Genomic DNA, 20,068 nt, shown 5'->3' on the forward strand with positions numbered 1-20,068 from the left:
CATACACTTTTTTTTGAGGAGGCGAATGGGAAGGAAAGAAGGAGGGAAAGGAAAAACTCGTGTAAAAACACATCCAACCCGAGACCTCCTTCTTATCAGACCCTGATTTACTTCGTATCATTGTTTTAACATTTACCATAATCGCTGCCCTAGTTCTTGTATGTTCAATATACCATTTTGCAAATTTTACAAAAGACATTTTATTTGTTTTCAAAGTCAAATCAGTAAGTAGAGATTGGCACTCAAAAAATGCTGAAAATACTATTTACTAACAATTCTTTAGCTACATGGACGCGTTATAAGATAATGAACATTTTGGCATTCATAACTCAATTTTATAAAAATGGTCTATTGAACATACAAGAACTAGGGCAGAGCATTATCAATGTTATGTAACAATGAGGCATATTGTTTTAATGTGGGATTGGAAAGATTGGGTCCTAATTTTATGGAGGACTGATCTTATAGCAAATTGCTTTTAGGTCGAAGAATTTTTGTGGGCTACGTCATTCTGCATGCTCAAGTCATTTTGGTAATTTTTGTGGGTTGCGACATATTGCACCATAACCCTCGATATGTAGAAGAAAATGATTGGTGCATTTGAGATGTAAGGTCTTCTCTAGTGAACGGTTTCCGAGGATCTGTTAATAAACGGTACATTTTCTTACAGCTGGCTACCCCGGACAGCAGGGCTACGGTTACGACCAGTACGGCTCGGCGTACCCCCCAACCGGCCCGTATACCCGCCCTATGGACCCGAGCAGGATGGAAGGTGAGTTTCTCACTATATGCCAAGTGAATCTCATTTCTGTGTCCGGGTGGGTGAAGAACAAGTGTTTACGACTCAGTGGCTGCTCTCGGCTTAAAATCCCGCCGACTGAATTAAATGATTGGCAAATCGGCTAGCGCAGACATTGAATCAGCTGAAAAATATCCAATAGAGTTCCGTAAAAAATCCCCCGTTGATTGCGAAATTTCGCTTATCGCGGCCATGTCCAGAACGAAACTTTAATAAGTATTTTTAATGATTTTGGTTTTGTATTTTTAAAACATATAATAATTTTAAGAACAACGTAATATTCATTTTAAATATAAGTATAACATTTACATTTTTAATACTTACAATGTACTTTTTTTTAACCTATTTCACCATGATCGTAGAATGACACGTGTGATTTTCTTCAACTTTACATATGAACCGTTTAATTTTTTTAAAACGCTTTATGTAAGTACTAAAGTATATACTTTGATACTTGGGTTAGTTATTATTATTATTATGATAACTTATATAGCGCCATTTTTGTAACAAAATACCTCAAGGGCGCTTTACATAGTGATCCTTTTAAATTTGTAATTTAATTAAAATAATTTATTTTGTTGTCACATGCTACGGATTTATTCGAATGATTTAGAGAACAAGTGGGTTTTAAGTTTTTCCGAAACATCACTTCACTTTCACAGCCTCGCACCTCTGCTGGGAGAGCACTCCATGCCATAGGGCCTGCGACCGCAAATGCGCGTTCACTAAATTTAGTGCGCTGTTTGCGTAGAGGTATAATAACTTTACCTCTCGCCGTAGACGTAGATGATCTAAGCGTGAGACGCCTGTCAGCTAGTTCATTTGGAATGCATAGTTCCCTTAGATATTCCGGAGCAGAGTTCTGCAGTGACTTATACATAAGCCAACAGAGTTTGTATTCGACCCTCTGTGGAAAATGTAGCCAGTGTAGTTCCCGAAGTAGTGGAGTGATATGACTGAACTTAGAGATTCCGAAAATAAGTCTCGCTGCGGCATTCAATACAGATTGTAGGCGAGTCATTTTGTTCATTGGTAGACCTGCATAGATACCATTACAATAATCGACTCTAGACACTACAAATGCATTTATTAATTGACGGGCGGCATCGACCGGCAAATTTTTGCTTATGCATTTAATTTGTCTCAGCTGGTAGAAGCATGAACTTATCGTTCTACTAATTTGAGCGTCAAGAAAAAGGTCAGAATTGAGTAAAATTCCCAGTAGTTTAACGGTGGGTAAAGCGGTACTTCCTACATTGGGTAGGGCCGTATCCTGGATCAAATTCTGTCGTCTGGCTGAAGCGACCCATAGTTGTTCAGTTTTTGATGGCTTTAATGTTAGTCTGTTATATGTATATATATAGTTTTTCAAACCTGGAATATAAAACCCTTTCAAGGACAAATATAAAAGAAAGACGATTTTCCTTTTTTTTAAATTCGTCGTTGTTCTACAAACAACAATTTGTATTACCTGTTGTAAAAATAAAGCTGTACTCAATAAAAATAAATGCCAATATTGTTAGCGCTGAAATTGAATTTGCATATTGATTGTTGACCGTTAAATTTTTTAAAAATAAAATTTTCGAATATAAAATTTTAAAATAATGTGGAAAAAATGTGCCATAAAAAATATGACTCACATATTTTCACTCATTACATTTCGGCGTAAAAAGTGGGTAAAATGAGGACAGTAAAAATGAGGTTTTACTGTATATTAAAATTCATGTTTGTGTATCTTACCATGCAATTGGTTTATGAAAAACAAAATATTAATATGCTTATATTTGTTTTATTGATTCTTTGATTGAACACATTCTATTAATTCCCTTCCTTGAGGGGATTGGTGCAATGGTTCACAGCGTACTTTCTGCGGATGGATATAAAGAAAGATCAAGCTCAACTTTAACGAATGCCCCGGAAGATTTAAGAGTACAGAATAACGAAGGGATTTCTTTGCAGAGGTTATCCTGCCGGAGGTGGAGATCCCTACAACCGCTATGCGGGTGGATACGGGGGCTCCCCGGGCGGGCGGGGCTACACGCCACCCTCCGGGGCCCGCCTCCCGCCGGGGGCCCACCCGCGCCCCCGCAGAGCCCCACGCCGCCCCCCGCCACCCCCGGCCAGCCGGGCGGCGCGCCCTCGCAGGACTACTACCGCAACCAGCAACAGCACGAGGTCAGTTATCCACCTATTTATTAATCTACTAATCCCATCCGTTTAAATACGTCCTTCTACCTTTTTTGCTTTCATTTAAATAGTAAAACTTCTATGTCATTGATTGATATGTTATTTCAACTGTGTTTAGGTCAAAGGCTTCAAACCACAATTATGGAAAAAGCGGTTTCATTATTTCAAACAAGTTTTAATTTTAATTGCGTAGGTCTTATACTCATTTTGGCAAAAGGATTTAAGTCCATGGACGTTTACAATTCAAATCCTTTTAAAATATGTATAAGACTTTTGTCAGCCTCGTGGTGTAGTGGTCAGCGCGTTTTTCTACTATGCGGGGGTCTCTGATTCGATATCCAACATGGTTGACCTTAAATATTTATTTAAAAAGCTGTTTTTACACTAGAATATTTCATAGTCCCTGGACTGGCACCTGATGCGTAAGACTGATCATCTTACCTTCATGTCATAAAAATGAACAAGATACGCTGCGATTAAGATTAGGTGAACAAAGGACTTACGCAATTTATTGGTTTAAAACAAATTTTAAATAATTAAACCATTTTTTCCAAAAATGAAAAAGGAAAAATGCCGCTGTCCTCGAGCACTGTTTTTAGGAAAACCAATAGCGAAAAGACTATTTCTTTTAGCTTCAATGTGCACATTTAACATAAAGTGAACAACATCTTTTCGTTAATGGTAATACCACTCATAAGTTGCACATTGAACTTTAAATAATGTTGGTTTTGTTGTTTTTCCCAAAAACAGTGATCATGGACATTGATGTTTTTGGTTTTAACCTGAACGCGGTCGATTTCATAAACTAAGTAATTTTTTAATGTCACAATTTCATCAGTCATTTATGTAAAAATACTTATTTCCTAATACTGACTATGAAATGAGTCCATGTTACTTTGAAATAAAATTTTTCTTCACTCTCTTCTGATTATTCAAATTTTCATTCATAAAGTAAACATTAGATTTTACTTTTTAAAGATTTTTTTACATTACCTTATAACAAATGAAAAACAGAGTTAAATAGAGGTTTTACTATATTTATCATTTTGAATATATACATGGTACATCCGAAAAGTAATGTCAGTGATTCAATTAAAAAACATTTATTGACTTCTTCACGGTGTTCAAAGAATGCTTTGTGCCACTGGTGGACTCGGCATTCCGATAAACGATCATCACCAAAGGCCATCTTTATCGTGGGAAAAGTATCCACTGCGGACTTGACGTGTTTCACACAAAACTTGATGGCAATTCTTCGCTCCGTCGAGTGCTGCATTATGACTCGCACGGAAGACGAAAACGAATTTCACAAAAAATGCCCGTTCTTACTCTCCGGGTGGTCGGAGACAACTAAACGGCTGCGCGTGCATAAGCAGATTCCCCCCTCCACTGATCTCAACCGGACGGAGCGCGCTGCGATGTGTATTCGCTTCACAGAAAAATAACTGACATTATTCTTTCGGACAAACCACTATGTATGTAGGTAGGTAGTTAGCAATTTATTACAGTAAGCTTTTTGCATATTTTAAAAGTAAATTTATATCGTTATTATCGACCTCTGGATATTTTTAGAATTATTATAGTTAGTGCCTAATATTGTATTCCAAAGGGGCTTCCTAATATGAATTGCATTATTGTCAGAAAATAGTAGTTTCTCATATTATATTATTACCTAGAGTATTTCACTTTACTTGTTACTGTAACTTAACATGTCCTCGTGTGATGTCGAGACAGTAAGTAGAGCTGCCCCTTGTGATCCTCGACCTGACTGAACATTACCGATCCTTTGAGGCATTATAGTTGTCGATTTGTGGAGCTACAAAACTCGCTTTGGAGGGGTTGAAAATTGTGTGGAAATTTCAAAAGAAATGTTTGGGTATGTCACAAAACCCGCTCTTAATTAATAGTTGTACACCTAATGTGCTATAGTGCTTGTTTGAAATAATTTAAATATAAATACAAAAATACACAATTTATTATGCAATATTAAAAATGTATTACAATTTTTTGTGTTCATGCAGCCGGTTTTTGAACTCATTGATATATATGAAAAATTGTAATATATTTATTATAATTTGTATTGAGATTTGTAACAATGTATTTGTATGTAAAAAGTCTAAAACAATTCATTGTGTAAAATATATATATCACACCAAACCAAAATTGAAAAACGTCTTCCTCGGCACAGGTTTTCCCAGTGAGGAATAAATAGTTAATTCAATTATATAATGTATTCTTGGGAAGTTTTATATAACACAAATAATAAGGTAGAGAGGTACATTTTAGATAGCAACGATTACTTAGGTATTTTATTTTTTACATATTGTATTTCATTAGGAATATTTTTTTAAAAGTATGTACAAACACTAACATAAAATACAAACGTATGTACTAATATGATTAGTTATAATCATTCAATTGTAAAATAAAAATAGAGTATGATTTGCTCATAAATAGTAAAAGCCTCCGAAGCGAATTTTGTAACTCAGTTCACCCATCTGATTGGAGCGAACGTCGGGTCGGTCGCGATGGATGAGCGTAGGCCCGTATCAGTACTGGTGGTATAGTAGTGTGTTGTGTTGTCACGCGTAGATGTCCTCGGTCAACATGAACTCCCAGCTGGCCCGCCAACTGGTGGCCCCCTTGTCCCCCGGAGGGCCGCGCTCCTATCACGTATGTCCGCCCCTTTACCACGCCCTACTCGCGCTTCCGCCCCGGAAGTGCGTGTATCGGTGGAACTTTGCTAAAATTCACTTTTTGTTAAGGCTATTAACCGTCTACTCACAATTGGCAAAAATCATTTTCTAAAGTTTGTATTGGCGAGTCAGTGGTGTTGGTAACGGTGGTGGATGTGCTATATAAGTTACTGTGACCCTGCATGCACTCTTGTGTTACTTCTCCCCGCCGCTCGCTGCGCTAACTCGCATGCCCTGCACACCATCCAATCACCCGATGGTAGTCGGATTTCTACTTTCCGGTTGTCATTCGATATTAATCAGCTTTGTGCATTGCAAGTTTTCTTTTAGAAATTTTGGTGCCAGCTAAATTTCTTAATTTATATCATTTTTTAAATGTAGGCACAATTTTAGAATGAATAACCAAGTTAAAAAATATATATATCAGTTTCATCAATTTTAACTATAATTTAGTTCATTGCACTCTACACATTTCTAGATTCACTCTAGTCTTGCCTCACAAACCACTTATTAATATTTGCACAAGACTTTTACAACAAGCACTTACTTGATTAGTGAACATAATTACATATCGTCGGCGTTCAGGCAAAAGTCACTTTGCCCAAAAAACATCATTTTGAGAAATCCCAATTTGAAAGTTTGGAGACCAAGGAAAAATCAGATTTATGTGTTTGGAGGTTTTATGTATGCAACATTATTCCTTCATGGTTTTTTTTTTATAAATTCCATATCTTTTTCCTACTGACACATAAAAAATATCTAGAAAGTTTTTAATGAGGCGAGGTGGCTAAAATTTGGTTAAGTGTCTTTTGCTTGTTTATAATCTGGACAATGCGAGTTGTAAGAGTCAGTGAAAGGAAAGAAATATTATAAATAAATAAAAAAATATTTTTTAATGTGTTTTTTGTCACATAGTAAAAAACAAATAATTCGGGTTGCATTTTCATTTCATTTCATTTGTGACTTGCCAGAACGGCGACGATATTATGTATATCTGGCCTAACACTGTAAAGTTATATTTTATTTGATTTACCACAAAATTTTATGTTAACTAAAAAAATAATCAAGAAATAATCAAAGAGACTTAAATCAAATACTATTTTGATATCGAGTTTGAGCATACGTTAGAGGAGAACTTTCTTATGATTTATCCGAAAATTCCAATTTTGGGGGCCATTTCCAACAAGTCGTAAATTACTTACTATTAGAAAATGGAAACCAAATTGTGGTAATTTGGGTTTCGAACCTCAGACTTCTGATCTGTAAGTCCTCAACATTAGTCACGGGACAACAACCCGGCTTTAAATAATAGTTCTGATGTATTCTGTACAAAGTATGTTTTAAATGATAGTTGTTTCGAGTGTATTAGGTAATATTTGTTTTGTCTGTACATTTAGGGTTATGGTGGCAACAAAGCGATGGGGCCCCCTCCGGGACAGCCCCGCCGCCACCCTGACTTCGCGAAGGACACTCCCCCCCGGCCCTCCGCAGCCCCCCTACCCACCGCAGAGAGGGGCTGCGCCACCTCCCCACCACCAATATGGTAACGAACTTAAATTTTTTTTTTCTCAGCCTGCAAAACATATTTATGCCCGTATTGTGTATGTGTTTCATACAAAGTTGTAAGATTTTTATTTGTTATATTTTTTGTAATAGAAATGAAATGTCAAGTACTGTATGCCTGTCACGGGACATCTGTATTTTCCTTTAACAACAGTATGACTTTTCAGTATGGAATTTAAAAGGCTTACACATTTTATTTTTTCAAAGTTCACAGTGCAAGTTTACATTACGCATATTTTTTTAATGTATATTATGGTGGTTCGCACAGTATCTATAGTAAAGATAATTTTAAAGACTTGAAATTACAAAATATAAAATAAACTTAAATTTACAAAATAAAATGTGAACCTAAAATTACAAAATGTAGTTAACTTTAAGCAAAGAATAAGAAAAGAAAATTAAAAAAGAATCATAATAAGCTATGAATTATATTATTAGGGACTTGAATAAGTTCTTGCCATTTCCCAACAGATAATGTTATCTTAGCCCTTTTAAATTGGGCAATAATACAGCCAACTTCATCGTGAAGCCCATCATTAGACTTGAAATGACAGTATGTGTTATTCCTCTGAAGTGTTAATATATTATTTCATAGCGTTTAACATGTTGAATTTTGTGCCAAAAAAATTGCATTTGCAGGGAATTTTACTGCATTAATTTTTCAAAAGAAATCATAGCTGAAGCTCAGAATTCTTGTGGAGACTTACGCAACCATACTCTGTCGGAAACAACATGCAGAGATTGGTTTCGGAACCTTAAGTTCGATGAAGATACAGAACGCTGGCGCTTGGCGGCCTCCGTGGTGTAGTGGTCAAGACGCTTGACTCGCGCACGGAAGGTTCCGGGTTCGATTCCCGGTGAGAACACAAAATTTAAAAAAAATGTGATTTTTCTCAAGCCTGGGTGCTCTGTGATGTAATTCACCATTGTAATTAGGCCTCCTGGCCTGTTGTGGTACAAAAAAAAAATGTAAAAAAAAAAACGCTCTGGCGCACCGAAAATGTTTTGACTATTTATTGGATGCACTATTCGATGAGGACCCGTGTCAGATGCAAAATGAAGAAATGCAGAATCATTCGAAGTTATTCACGCAACAGTTGCTAAATGTTCAAAACCATTAGGAATGATTCAAAAGCGAGGAAATCGGGTGCCATACGAATTGAAGCTGAGAGACGTCAAACGGAATTTTTTCACATGTGAACAGCTACTCCTACGGCAGAAAAGGAAAGATTTTTTGCATCGTATCGTGACTGATGATAAAAAGTGGATATACTTTTGAGTATATAGATTTGAATGGACCGTACGTGGTTAGTTGAATCTGTATTATATAAACACAATTGTTTTAAAATAAATGCCACTATGTAATACTAAACTGAACATATTGTTGTATTCTTAGAGTAATAACGCGCTACAGTTATACAGATGCCATTTAGCTCTATTGCATAAAACAAAAGCGTTATGCAATATAATACGCTAATTATATATACGCTAATTTTTGGTTTAACAACAAACGTGTAACGGACGGTTTCGTCGCTGTGCTTCCAATTCTCATATTAAATTATAAATGCGATAATTGTATTTAATGCGATAATTATAATTATATAAATTAGACGGTGCGGTTTCAGGAGGCTGGGGTAACAACAACAACGCTACAGGTGGCCCCCCGTACCGTAGTCAATTCCCCGCCGGGACGGGCGCAGGCGGCGCGGGGCCCGGGGCTCCGCCTCCTCCGCCCGGCCAGTGGGGCTCGGGGCCCCGCGCCCCGCCGCCCCCAGCGCCGCCGCCCCTCCTCCCTCCACACCCCCCGGTCCCCAGCCCTGGGGGCCACAACCTTACCCGCCGCAACAGCAGGTTAGTATCTGTTTATCTATACCATTGAGTTGAGCAGTATTGAGACTTTGGCATTATAAAACATAATTAATAATGTCTCTTCAATCCGTGCCTCATGTCTGTGGATGGTGATTACGCATGACTCCAGGCATGGCTCATCTGCGAACAGTCTCTAGGCATTCGTCAGTGACAATTCAGTGACTAGGCCGCTCCATCTTTTCAGTTTATGTCCCCGCGACTTTGTCCCTTTGACACTGCTCGCATGAAAAAATGGTTTATTAACAATTCCTATATTCTACTACATTATTGTGGTAATAGATTTTTATGGATTTTGTGTAGTTTATCTAACTAGGTACAAACCTGGTTTAAGGCAGACATTTTTATATGCAGTGCAAAATAATAATAAAACACGACAACAATCTACTCTGCCATGATACGTATAGATCTGGAATCAGCAATCAGCAATCAAAGATGAACATTTGTATATTATATTTAAAGTATCGTTTACATGTCGACAATTCAATAGACATGACAATATTGTCTTGTCCCAGCTTCGTGAATAGTAACATGAAATGGTCAAATGAGTTCGAAACTTTTCTAAAATACATCAAATGCCAAAGTAACATATACGAAATGAGATATTTGAAATGAAACACTGACCTGTAAGGTGAGTTTAATTATATAAAGTATTTACAGTTATTATGGAAGTGAAATGTACTAATGGATTTTAGAATCTCAACAAAATGCATCATTATTTAATCCTAAAAGAAAATCTAAACTTAATTATTAATTTTGAAAATATTTTTGTATTGAAGATTGTGGAAGATTATAATACTGTCAAGTTACTCCAATCATCTCGGAATTTCAATTCAAAGGCATCGGTAACATCTTTCGGTACTTCTCAGCATGTACAATGGATAGATTCTCCCCAAGAGTATGGCATCGGATCACGGTGGGGTCTCCGAAATAACATTTCACACGAAGATGATTTCTTGATAAATTTAATTCCAAAATTAGATAAGATTCATGTTTGTTTTTAATACAATCGGATGATAAATTTATGGATTGTATCATTCAGCTACTGATTTCCTGATGTGCAATTACTTTACAATACATGGCAGTGGCCCGACTGAATATCAGTGCCAGAATTGTAACAAATAATGAATAATATAACCCTTGTAAAATGTCAACCATCTTGCCGGCTTTTTGAGGACGAAAGCGAAGCTCATAAAAACGACATTCGATAGATGCTTCCACAGAGAAGATCAATTGATGAGTGCCATATATTTTTAACGTAAGGAGTAGCGTTTGTACAATGCATGATATTTAACTTGTTACACGCTGGGACAATACGAAAATTCAGCCCCAGTTCAAAAGTGAGCTTGGCAAAAATGAATACAGGATTTTTTCTGTCTTTATTTCGGCAAAAAAAATATGTGGAAGCGATGCGCACGCGTTGAGCAAATCGTTATCGTCATAAGATCCTGTCTTAGCGCATTCACGCAAGGACAATTGGGGCATGCGCTGTGGTGGGGGTAATCATTGTTCCGCGGAGATAGCCTGCCCGTTTATCTCGTAGACAATGTCTCAGAACAATTTTTCGTCTTACAAATTACTGTTTACACGTGGACAATGGTTGAGTCATGGGACAAAACAATATTGTATTGTCCACATATAAACGGCCTTCAACATAGTCCAAATTGGCCCAAAAGATAAATAGATGCAATTTCACTGAATGTATTCCGAAATAAAACCGATCACATATTATTTTACACAAAAATTAAATGTATAACCTACAGTTAAAAAAAAACATTGCATTACCCAAAAATATTACGATAAAAAATAAAACGCTTATAAAATAATAGTCCCATGCAGTATTTGTGTAAAAAATAGCTATGCTAAAAAAGAACAGTTTAGTGTTACAAAATAAGTATCTTTGTCCATTAAAGCTACCGCAAGCTTAAATCTTCACTTTCCTCAGAATTTACTTGGACGTATTTATGGCCATTTTTAGAGAATTTAAGTAATATGATCTTATCTGAACTATTATGACTGCTTAGAGTTTGAATTGAACCACTAAAAAGAAAAAGGTAAATGGTAGAGATCGCTTTATGTGTTTATATAAATTATAGGGTCAACAACCTGGAGGATGGGGTCCAGGAGCAGGCCTGAGGCCATCCGGGCCAGGGGGCCCCCCACGTCCCACCACCCCCTACCGCCCTGACCTAAAGCCTTACCCTATGCAACCCCAAACACCTGTCAAGGTAATTGAATACATCCTCTCGATATTGATTTCTTCATAGAAAACTCATAATAATTCAAGGTAATCCCTTTTACCCTGCGTAGTCTATATAATTTATTACAATGACTAATCAATAATATTTACAGGGAGGAGTCGGGGTAGCGCCCAAAAGAGAAATTACCTTTCCACCGGACAGTGTGGAAGCCGTAACCCCGGTGACCTACAAGCGGCGGCGCCTCGCCAAGGCAGATGTGGCGCCTGTAGACGCATGGAAGATAATGATGGCTCTCAAGTCTGGCCTACTAGCTGAGACCTGTTGGGCTCTGGATGTGCTTAATATCCTTCTGTTCGATGACTCTTCCGTGAGCTACTTCGGCTTGCAGCACCTCCCCGGCATGCTGGACTTATTACTGCAGCATTTTCAAAAAAGTCTCACCGACGTATTCGATCCTCCGAGTGTAGAACCTACCCCGTGGTACCTTCCGAGCGAGAGTGTCCGCCCCCCTGCGCCGGGGCCGCCCCCTCGAGCCCCCGGCGCCGCCGTCAGTCTTATCCGCGGAGAGAACTTCACCCACGAGTCTCGGAAGGGGCGACCCGTCCTGTTCAAGGCGCGGGAGGACGATCTTTTCGCCCCCGACGAGGCCACCGACTGGGGGAACGACGAGCACGCCGAGTCGGGCATCGAGCCCTGGCAGTTCGGCACGTCCGACACGTCCCTGGCGGCGCACCTGATGCCGTGTTTCCAGGGAGAGTTCATCAACATTCCCTTCGCCCGTATCATCCCGGGCCCGGAGCCCGCCGCTCTCCAAAAAGAGGAAGCGCAGACTGACAGTGATAGTGTTGAGGAGAAAAAAGTTGTTGTTAACGAAAAGTCTAATAGTTGTGTAAGTGAAAAAGTTAAAAAGAGGACAAAAGCGACATTGTCAGACGTTATTAATAGGGTTAAGGCAGAATTAGAGATAAACGGCGAAACTAAAGTTAACGGCGAAGAAGAAATTATAAACGAAGATCCGCGGGAAGAATCCGTTCCAACCGAAGAGGTACGACATAACGGTCCTATAGAAGAGGACAAGGACGGAGCGGGGTCCGAGGATAACTTCAAATCCGAACCGATGGAAATCGAGAAGGACGAAAAACCTTGTGATAAACCCGCTGAAAAGAAGCACAATCTAAAAGTCAACGATCCCGCTGGCACGCTCAAGAGAAAGCACCTTTCGGAATACGAGGATGAATGCTATACGAGAGACGAGGCCAGTCTTTACTTGGTCTCGGAGACGCAAGACGCCTTAGCTCGACGGTGCATATGCTTGTCCAACATCCTCCGGAACCTCACCTTCGTGCCTGGAAACGAGACGGAATTCTCCAAGAGCGGTACCTTCCTGGCGTTAATGGGCAAGCTCCTGCTGCTGCACCACGAACACCCGGTGCGAGCGCCGCGGACGCGGAACTACGACCGCGAAGAGGACGCGGAGTGGCGGGGCTCGTGCTCGTCGCTGCGCGCAGGAGAGTGGTGGTGGGAGCTGCTGGCGCAGCTGCGCGAGGACGCGCTGGTGTGCTGCGCCAACATCGGCGGGCAGGTGGAGCTGGGCCGACACCCGGAGCAGGTGGCGCGGCCCGTGCTGGACGGTCTGCTGCACTGGGCCGTGTGCCCGGCGGCCGCGGCGCAGGACCCGCTGCCGGCCTCGCAGCGCGCGCTGTCGCCGCGCCGCCTGGCGCTGGAGGCGCTGTGCAAGCTGTGCGTGACGGACGCCAACGCGGACCTGGTGGTGGCCACGCCGCCCTTCCCGCGCCTGGAGCGCCTGTGCCGCGTGCTCGCGCGCCAGCTGTGCCGCAGCGAGGACCAGGTGCTGCGCGAGTTCTCCGTCAACCTGCTGCACTACCTGGCGTGCGCCGACTCGGGCGTGGCGCGCACCATCGCGGCGCGCTCGCCCGCCGTGCCGCTGCTGGTGGCCTTCATCGAGCAGGCGGAGCAGTCGGCGCTGGGCGTGGCCAACCAGCTGGGCATCGGCGCGCTGCGCGACAACCCCGACTCCATGGGCACGAGCCTGGACATGCTGCGGCGCGCGGCGGCGACGCTGCTGCAGCTGGCGCGCCACCCCGACAACAAGCCGCTGTTCCTGCAGCAGGAGCAGCGCCTGCTGTCGCTCGTCATGTCGCAGATCCTGGACCAGAAGGTGGCGGCCGAGCTGTCCAAGGTGCTGTTCCAGTGCTCGCGCCCGCCGCGTCGTTAGTGATATTAGACTCTTCTAGAAAACAATATTAGTCGTAAACGGGAGGGAGAAGGATACGCGTAGCTAGTAGAACTCGCGAATTTCTATACAATATCGGATATGTATTGTAAAGTGCGGGAGGTGATAAAGTACTTGTATTTATTTTAATCGTCGTTTGGTAAGAAGGCCCGCGCCCCACGGTCCGGGCCGCCTATCATTTCTTGTTTGGTATTATTATTACTGTGCAAATGCTTTATATATGTCTGAATATTGAAAATTAAATAAATGTACATATTTGAAGTACTCAAAATACTGATGCCTTTTTCCTGCCATCGCATTGGATTATCGAACCCACCGTCCCACCCCTCTCATACCCTCACCGATACACACGTTTGTTGTAATATAATGTTTGCAAAATCGCCAACCTGCCCCCGAAATAGATGTAATGCAAGTAAAAACACCATCTTGCCCCTAAAATAGATGTAATGTTGGCAAAAACACCATTTTGCATCAATAGTAGATGTCGTGTTAGCAATAAAACGCCATTCTGCCGAAGTAATAGATGTTATGTTAGCAAAAGAACTTTTGTGCTTCATAGATAGATGTCATTTTATCAAGAGTACTGCCCTCGAGATAGAGGTTATGTTCGCAAAAACACCATCTTGCACCGAAAATATTATAGATATTAGCAAAACCACCCTCTGCCCCAGAGATAAATAGCATATTAGAAGTAATACCACCCTTTCCCCGAAATATTAATCACATTAGCAGTCAAATCACACAACCCCTGAAATACATACAACATACATGTTAATCCAAATAGTGATTTCGAGTTGCAAAATATTTCCCTTTGCTCGCAGATAGTTTAGGGAGGCAGATGGAATTGCACTCTAAATATATTATACTTCAATTTACAAATGTAGGTAAATAAATAAAACATTGTTTTTATTTTTTAAAACCAGCAGTCATAGTTATAAACAAAACATACAGAATAACAACAAAAACAAAATGTACGGTTCGCTAGGGGTAAAAGAAATTGAGATGGGAAAATACGGAAGAAAGAGAAGAAGGAAGAAGAAATAGTAAGTAAATATAAAACAATGAAAAAATAAATAAAAATGAATATAAATGTACACATACAACATACATATGAACATGTATCGTATGTAATCGCTCTGTGGTCCCGTGGCTAGTGTCTCGGACTCACGGATCAAAGGTCCGTGGTTCGAATCCTACTCTACCCCAATTTGTTGATCCCATTTTCTAATAGTGAGTTATTTAAAACTTGTTGAAAATGGCCCTCAAAATGAAATATTTGGTATAAGAACACAAATATTTATTCTTATGTATAAAAAAATATATATATGTCGCAGGCAGATTGTCATTTTAGGCGAATTACATATTGCCTAGGCAAATTACGAAACAAAATGACGTTTATTTGAATTTATTTTGTTATATTAAATTAGGTTAGGACAGGTTGGGTTAAGTTTAATAATTAATCCAACCTAACCTAATCCAATATATCCTAGTTTTACATAACAAAATAAACGTCATTTAGTTTCGTAATTTGCCTAGGCAATATGTAATTCGCCTAAAATGTCAATATGCCTGCGACATATATATCGGTAGTCAGATGGCAAAAGTGACCATCTGTAATTTTCAAAAATGTTCAGGAGAGCTGAAATACGTCTCAATTTCAAGACTTTAATCCACAAACTAAAATATTTAAGTGTTGCTTTTCAATAATAAATTACCATTCTAAATGACGCTGATTTAAAAAAAAAATTCTGCGTGTATTTACTGAAATATTAATTAAAACTTTTGAAAACTAAAACATTGACAAAAATACAGATGGTCCCTTCTGCCATCTGACTACCGATATATATATATATACATACATACACATACACACGTGAACATATATGCATACTCATATGTACATATATATATAATTAAAGAAATTAAAATTTAATCTTAACACAGTAAAATGAGGAAAGCCACGACTGAATATCTTCTTCGCATCCCGCACCCACACGTGGCTGGCCGGATGCTCTGAATAGTGAGCGCACTTTGAATGTACGCAGTTAGTACCGAGCCAAGTTATTATTGTTCCATCATCGGATCATCTCGGATACACAAATTAGCGGGTCACCGATGCTAAATATTTTATATGCTTATACAGTCATATATCCCACCTTATTTTTTTCAAAGTATTTCTCCGAACCGATAAATAAATAAATATGTTAGAAATCACGATGTTTTGAGTATGCCCAAATGCTTGCAGACCAGCTAGATTTCCTCCCTAGGGAGGCATAATGATGAATTTTACACAGTTTGTAAAGTGGCCACTTAAACCAGCCAATGACAGGTCGTAAGTCCTGTCAATGCCTAGACTTCTATATTCCTTTCTCAAAAATCTTTTCCCTCTATTGCAACAAATTTAGATGTTAGAATTATTTTATTGCAGCAGTGAGTCAAAACTCCAATACAAATTTCTATGGATACAGGCGACTCGAAATATCCTCGAAGCTTGTTATTTTATCTGGAATTATAAAAGGATTTTTTTAATAAGGCGCATGGAGCATGACACGAAAGGAATTTTTGCGTGATTTTATCTAAGTTCCTGCGTTTATTTTTCGTGGGATTTAGAAAATTTCAATCACTTAGGTATTTAAACATTTCGGACTTGGATAGACGCTTCTGATCGCATTAAAGCGTCTATCAACATCAACCCGACCAATGATGGACACTGTACCGCGATCCGAAATGTTGGTAAAGAGTACAAACGACACACGGCTTATTAGAAAAACGTATTGTGCATCTGAACGGCCGTGAAAATCTAAGAAGTTTAATCAGTAATATTGCTTCTGTTGGAATGACGCGTGATGTTTCTAATATCTGACTCATAAGGTTTTTTTCCAATAAGGAAGTTCAGTGTTATGGAAAATTCGTCGCATCAAATTCCCTTCTCAAAAATGTTTTCTCTCTGTTGCAAATAATTATATTATATCTACTATTCATTGAGATATAATATATATAGAGATAACACTCCATACAAATCCGAACTAAAAAGTCGTCCCCCAAGGACAGGGATTGACCAGCGGAGATAGCAAATATCGTCACGTCGACTTTGACAAGCAAAACAAGTAGTAAAGTAAAAAACACAGACTGTTTACATCGGTCTACTGTAAGTTCTATTCAGTATGTCGCTCCCTTCCGCATACGTCACCTTTGTTTGTCGTTTTGCTGTACGCCAGACTAACTGAGCAGGACGGAGACAGGAGATAAGATGTTTTTTGACATTAAAATAGCTATTTCAAACAAATATTGTTTAAGATAACATTACTTGCCGGTGAAAGGTTATACTGTTGCTTTTCCAGATTGATTTGTGCAGTATCTTAGCGTACATTTTTTAAATTCAAATTCAAATTATTTATTCACAAAGTAACATAACAAATAACAAAGGATTTAAGACGTTAAATTGGAATATCAAACCAAGAACCCTTGAGCAATGGTTCGACATTATTAAGGTATAATACTCTCTAATAGCAAGAGTATTTGCCTCTTAAACATAGTTTCACTAATGTGAAAGATGTCGATCTCCAAAGTGGTAATGTTCAGCTGCTTGACTGCTCTTCCAATCAGCATGACCAGAGGCAGGTTGGTTCTGGAAACCGGGAGGTAAAACAGTCTGTGCTGACGCTGTCGGAGATAGCCATCAGGAACATAAAAATTGATACTCTCTAAAATGGCCGAGTTATCGATGAAACCCCTTAACAGTCTGAAAAAATGGGTCAGTGTAGACCCATCTCTTCTAAGTTGTATATATAGGCATTTTAGTAATTGCGAGGAGAAAAGTAGCTGGCGAACGCTCGCAACAGACTAGCGTCCGTTCTATCAAACATAGACCAATTCACCTACTAGGCAATGCCTGAAAACAATTTTCCAATTTTTATATTTCTTTTACCAGGTAGTTAATTCAACAATGTTTGAGTATGTCCAAATGCTTGCAGACTGGCTGGATTTCCTCCCTAGTAATAAAGGTTTCAGCTCCTTTACTTCACCAAAGTCAACAGATGGAAGAGTTGAGGAAATGTGGATGTTTATACATGGGCAGAATGGTGAATGTTACACAATGCGTAAAGTGGCCACATAAACCAGCCAATGACAGGTCATAAGCCCTGTAAATGCCTAGACTTCCATATTACCTTCTCAATAATGTTTTCCCTCTCTGTTGCAATAAATTTAAAAATGAATGTCACCTCATACATTCATAGTTTGTAGGAGGTTTCATTCAATATTAGATTTGGCTGTCATTAAAATCATTAAATCGTGTCAAATACATTACTAAATTCTTTTTTTGTATTATAAAAAAACTAATGCACGCATTATTTATCATTTGCCAAACTAAAAAACATTCTAACTGTTGGGTAAATTCGATTACTCACTCTTTTCACAAAAGTGCTATTATCTCTGTTTCACTTTTCAATGGCTGGCTGCTTTCTGCATATAACTACGTTCAATTTTTGTTCCGTGTTATTCGAGACCGCGTATAAATCGGGATGTCTTGTAAAATACGGGACAGGTACAGTGGTGACTAATCTCGCGGGTTGCCAGTTGCCACAGCCAGGAGTACAGGAGGCGCGGATCGCATCCCTTCACGCCTTCACCCTAAGCACTTCCCACGGTCGACGCGCGACGCGCGACGTGACACGTGACGCGCGGTAGAAGCTTCCGGAAATGAGTTTGGCCCTCGCTGCCGTAACTTTTTGTCTCACAAATTGCCACTTTACCGCAACGTAAAAACTGTAAAACAATAATGATATCCCATTTGGCAAACGGCCCGCGGAGTGCGGATTTCTATTACCGAGAATTACCCGCAACGTGACTTTTTTTAGCTAAATACCCAGGTGGCTTAGGTGAGTAAGTTTTTCATAGGGCCATCAATAATAAAAATCACGTATTTACCGTGAGAAGAAGGCGGGTGACCATCAGAACTATTGTGTAGATACCTTTACTACACCATGGAAGTATAATACATCAATGTTTTATTTATTTTTAAAAAGATCACCGGATACCGCAATGGGGTAATCACAATCATCATTCCATTTATTTTGTTAAATTTTTTCTAAGAAAATTTATCGCTAATTTCAAACTTTGAATTCGGGCAAAGAAATGTTAGGTTTTGGGACCCAAAAAAATATTCAATGTATTGCCCGAACATTTAGAAACCGTGACCCGGATTCGAGGAAGTTCAGCGCTACGGGAAATTGGATGTAAAAAATGTTTTCTTCGTAAAAATCAAAGCGCCAAAATTGTACGGCGAAAGTTCTTGAAAAAGTATGAAAAAATAATAACAAAATACTTTGAACAACGTCACTAGTTCCTCCGAATCGACCAATGATAGAGTTTTCATAGATTTCCAGTTTTCGGGAAGCCAACTCACCAATCAGCAGAACTCACCGAAGAGAATTTGTGGCGTCACACGCGGAGTAACTTCAATAATACAAAGCTTTAAAATATCTTAGTGCCGATAAAAATATATTTTATTTTCGGCTTAGTTTGATAGTCTATTAACAAATAAAACATTTCAAATAACCTCAATATTTCACGTCACCCTCAAGATTGGCAGGTAGGCGAATGCGCCAACCACTACACAACGAGGCGGACTTATCTAAAGTCGATTTCCTTATTCTGGTAATTTTGTCTGAGAGCAGCCATCGAGTCGAAAACACCGCCGTCATAAGAAAGAAGGACGTTTCTACATAAAACAAAAAAACGGAGAAAATAAATATTTTGTAACTTCCGAGTTGAATTGAAAAATTCGCTGTGTGAAAAATACTACAAAAATTAAGTACATTATTATACGACAGTGTGTATTATTGTTTGCTCTAACGGAATATATATATTAATTTTAATAAATTTTACGTTATATATTTAAAAATTAACATTTTCATCTTCTTTTTAGTAAACGAATTACAAGAAAATATGTTATACTTCAATGAAAAGACGTTTCTAGCTAGAAACGCTCTTTTTATTTAGTAATTAAGTAAACGTCTTTCCTTTTAAGTGTTAATATGCCAATTAGTTCTACTCAACGAAATAAAATAGACGTTACTGGCCATTTATTGTTTTTCAAACTAGTAACGCCGACCTAATAATCAATTATTTTCGAAATTACCAGCAGATCTTAAATTTAATTGAAAACGCGTAGGTACATTAATTTCAGATGTTTTTAAAAACGGAATAGAAGAAAAAATAAGTATTTAATCAGTCTTTAATAATTATATAAGAAGAGATATGTTTGATCAGATCCTGCTTTATAAAATTGTCAATAATAAATTCGATTCCCCGGAACTCATTAATCTACTTGCTTATCCAGGCCAACTAGACTCTCTGATATTTTCTATATTCGTAAATTTAAAACTAATCATCGGAAACATCCCTCGTATATGTGAAACATTTAACAAAAAATTTAATAGTCTTGATATATTTAACACTCCATACAATATGTACCGAAGAGAATTAATAGGCTTGATTC

General features: G+C 38.9%; 1 protein-coding gene across 1 annotated transcript in view; it reads left to right on the forward strand.

Moving 5' to 3' along the window:
* Positions 1 to 13,837, forward strand: part of osa (trithorax group protein osa) — a 185,793-nt gene extending 171,956 nt beyond the window's left edge. Inside the window, 11 exon segments of the mRNA XM_088243567.1 lie at positions 671 to 727; positions 730 to 772; positions 2,759 to 2,855; positions 2,858 to 2,974; positions 5,579 to 5,659; positions 7,080 to 7,151; positions 7,153 to 7,225; positions 7,339 to 7,352; positions 8,920 to 9,096; positions 11,208 to 11,339; positions 11,464 to 13,837. Of these exon segments, the coding sequence (XP_088099693.1) occupies positions 671 to 727; positions 730 to 772; positions 2,759 to 2,855; positions 2,858 to 2,974; positions 5,579 to 5,659; positions 7,080 to 7,151; positions 7,153 to 7,225; positions 7,339 to 7,352; positions 8,920 to 9,096; positions 11,208 to 11,339; positions 11,464 to 13,548 (2,948 nt within the window). The 3' untranslated portion in view covers positions 13,549 to 13,837.
* Positions 13,838 to 20,068: the final 6,231 nt, after the last annotated feature.

The sequence above is a fragment of the Micrasema longulum genome, unplaced genomic scaffold (genome assembly GCF_059751315.1).
Source record: "Micrasema longulum isolate JH-2025_06_02 unplaced genomic scaffold, ASM5975131v1 h1tg000215l, whole genome shotgun sequence".
Classification (NCBI taxonomy): Eukaryota; Metazoa; Arthropoda; class Insecta; order Trichoptera; family Brachycentridae; genus Micrasema; species Micrasema longulum.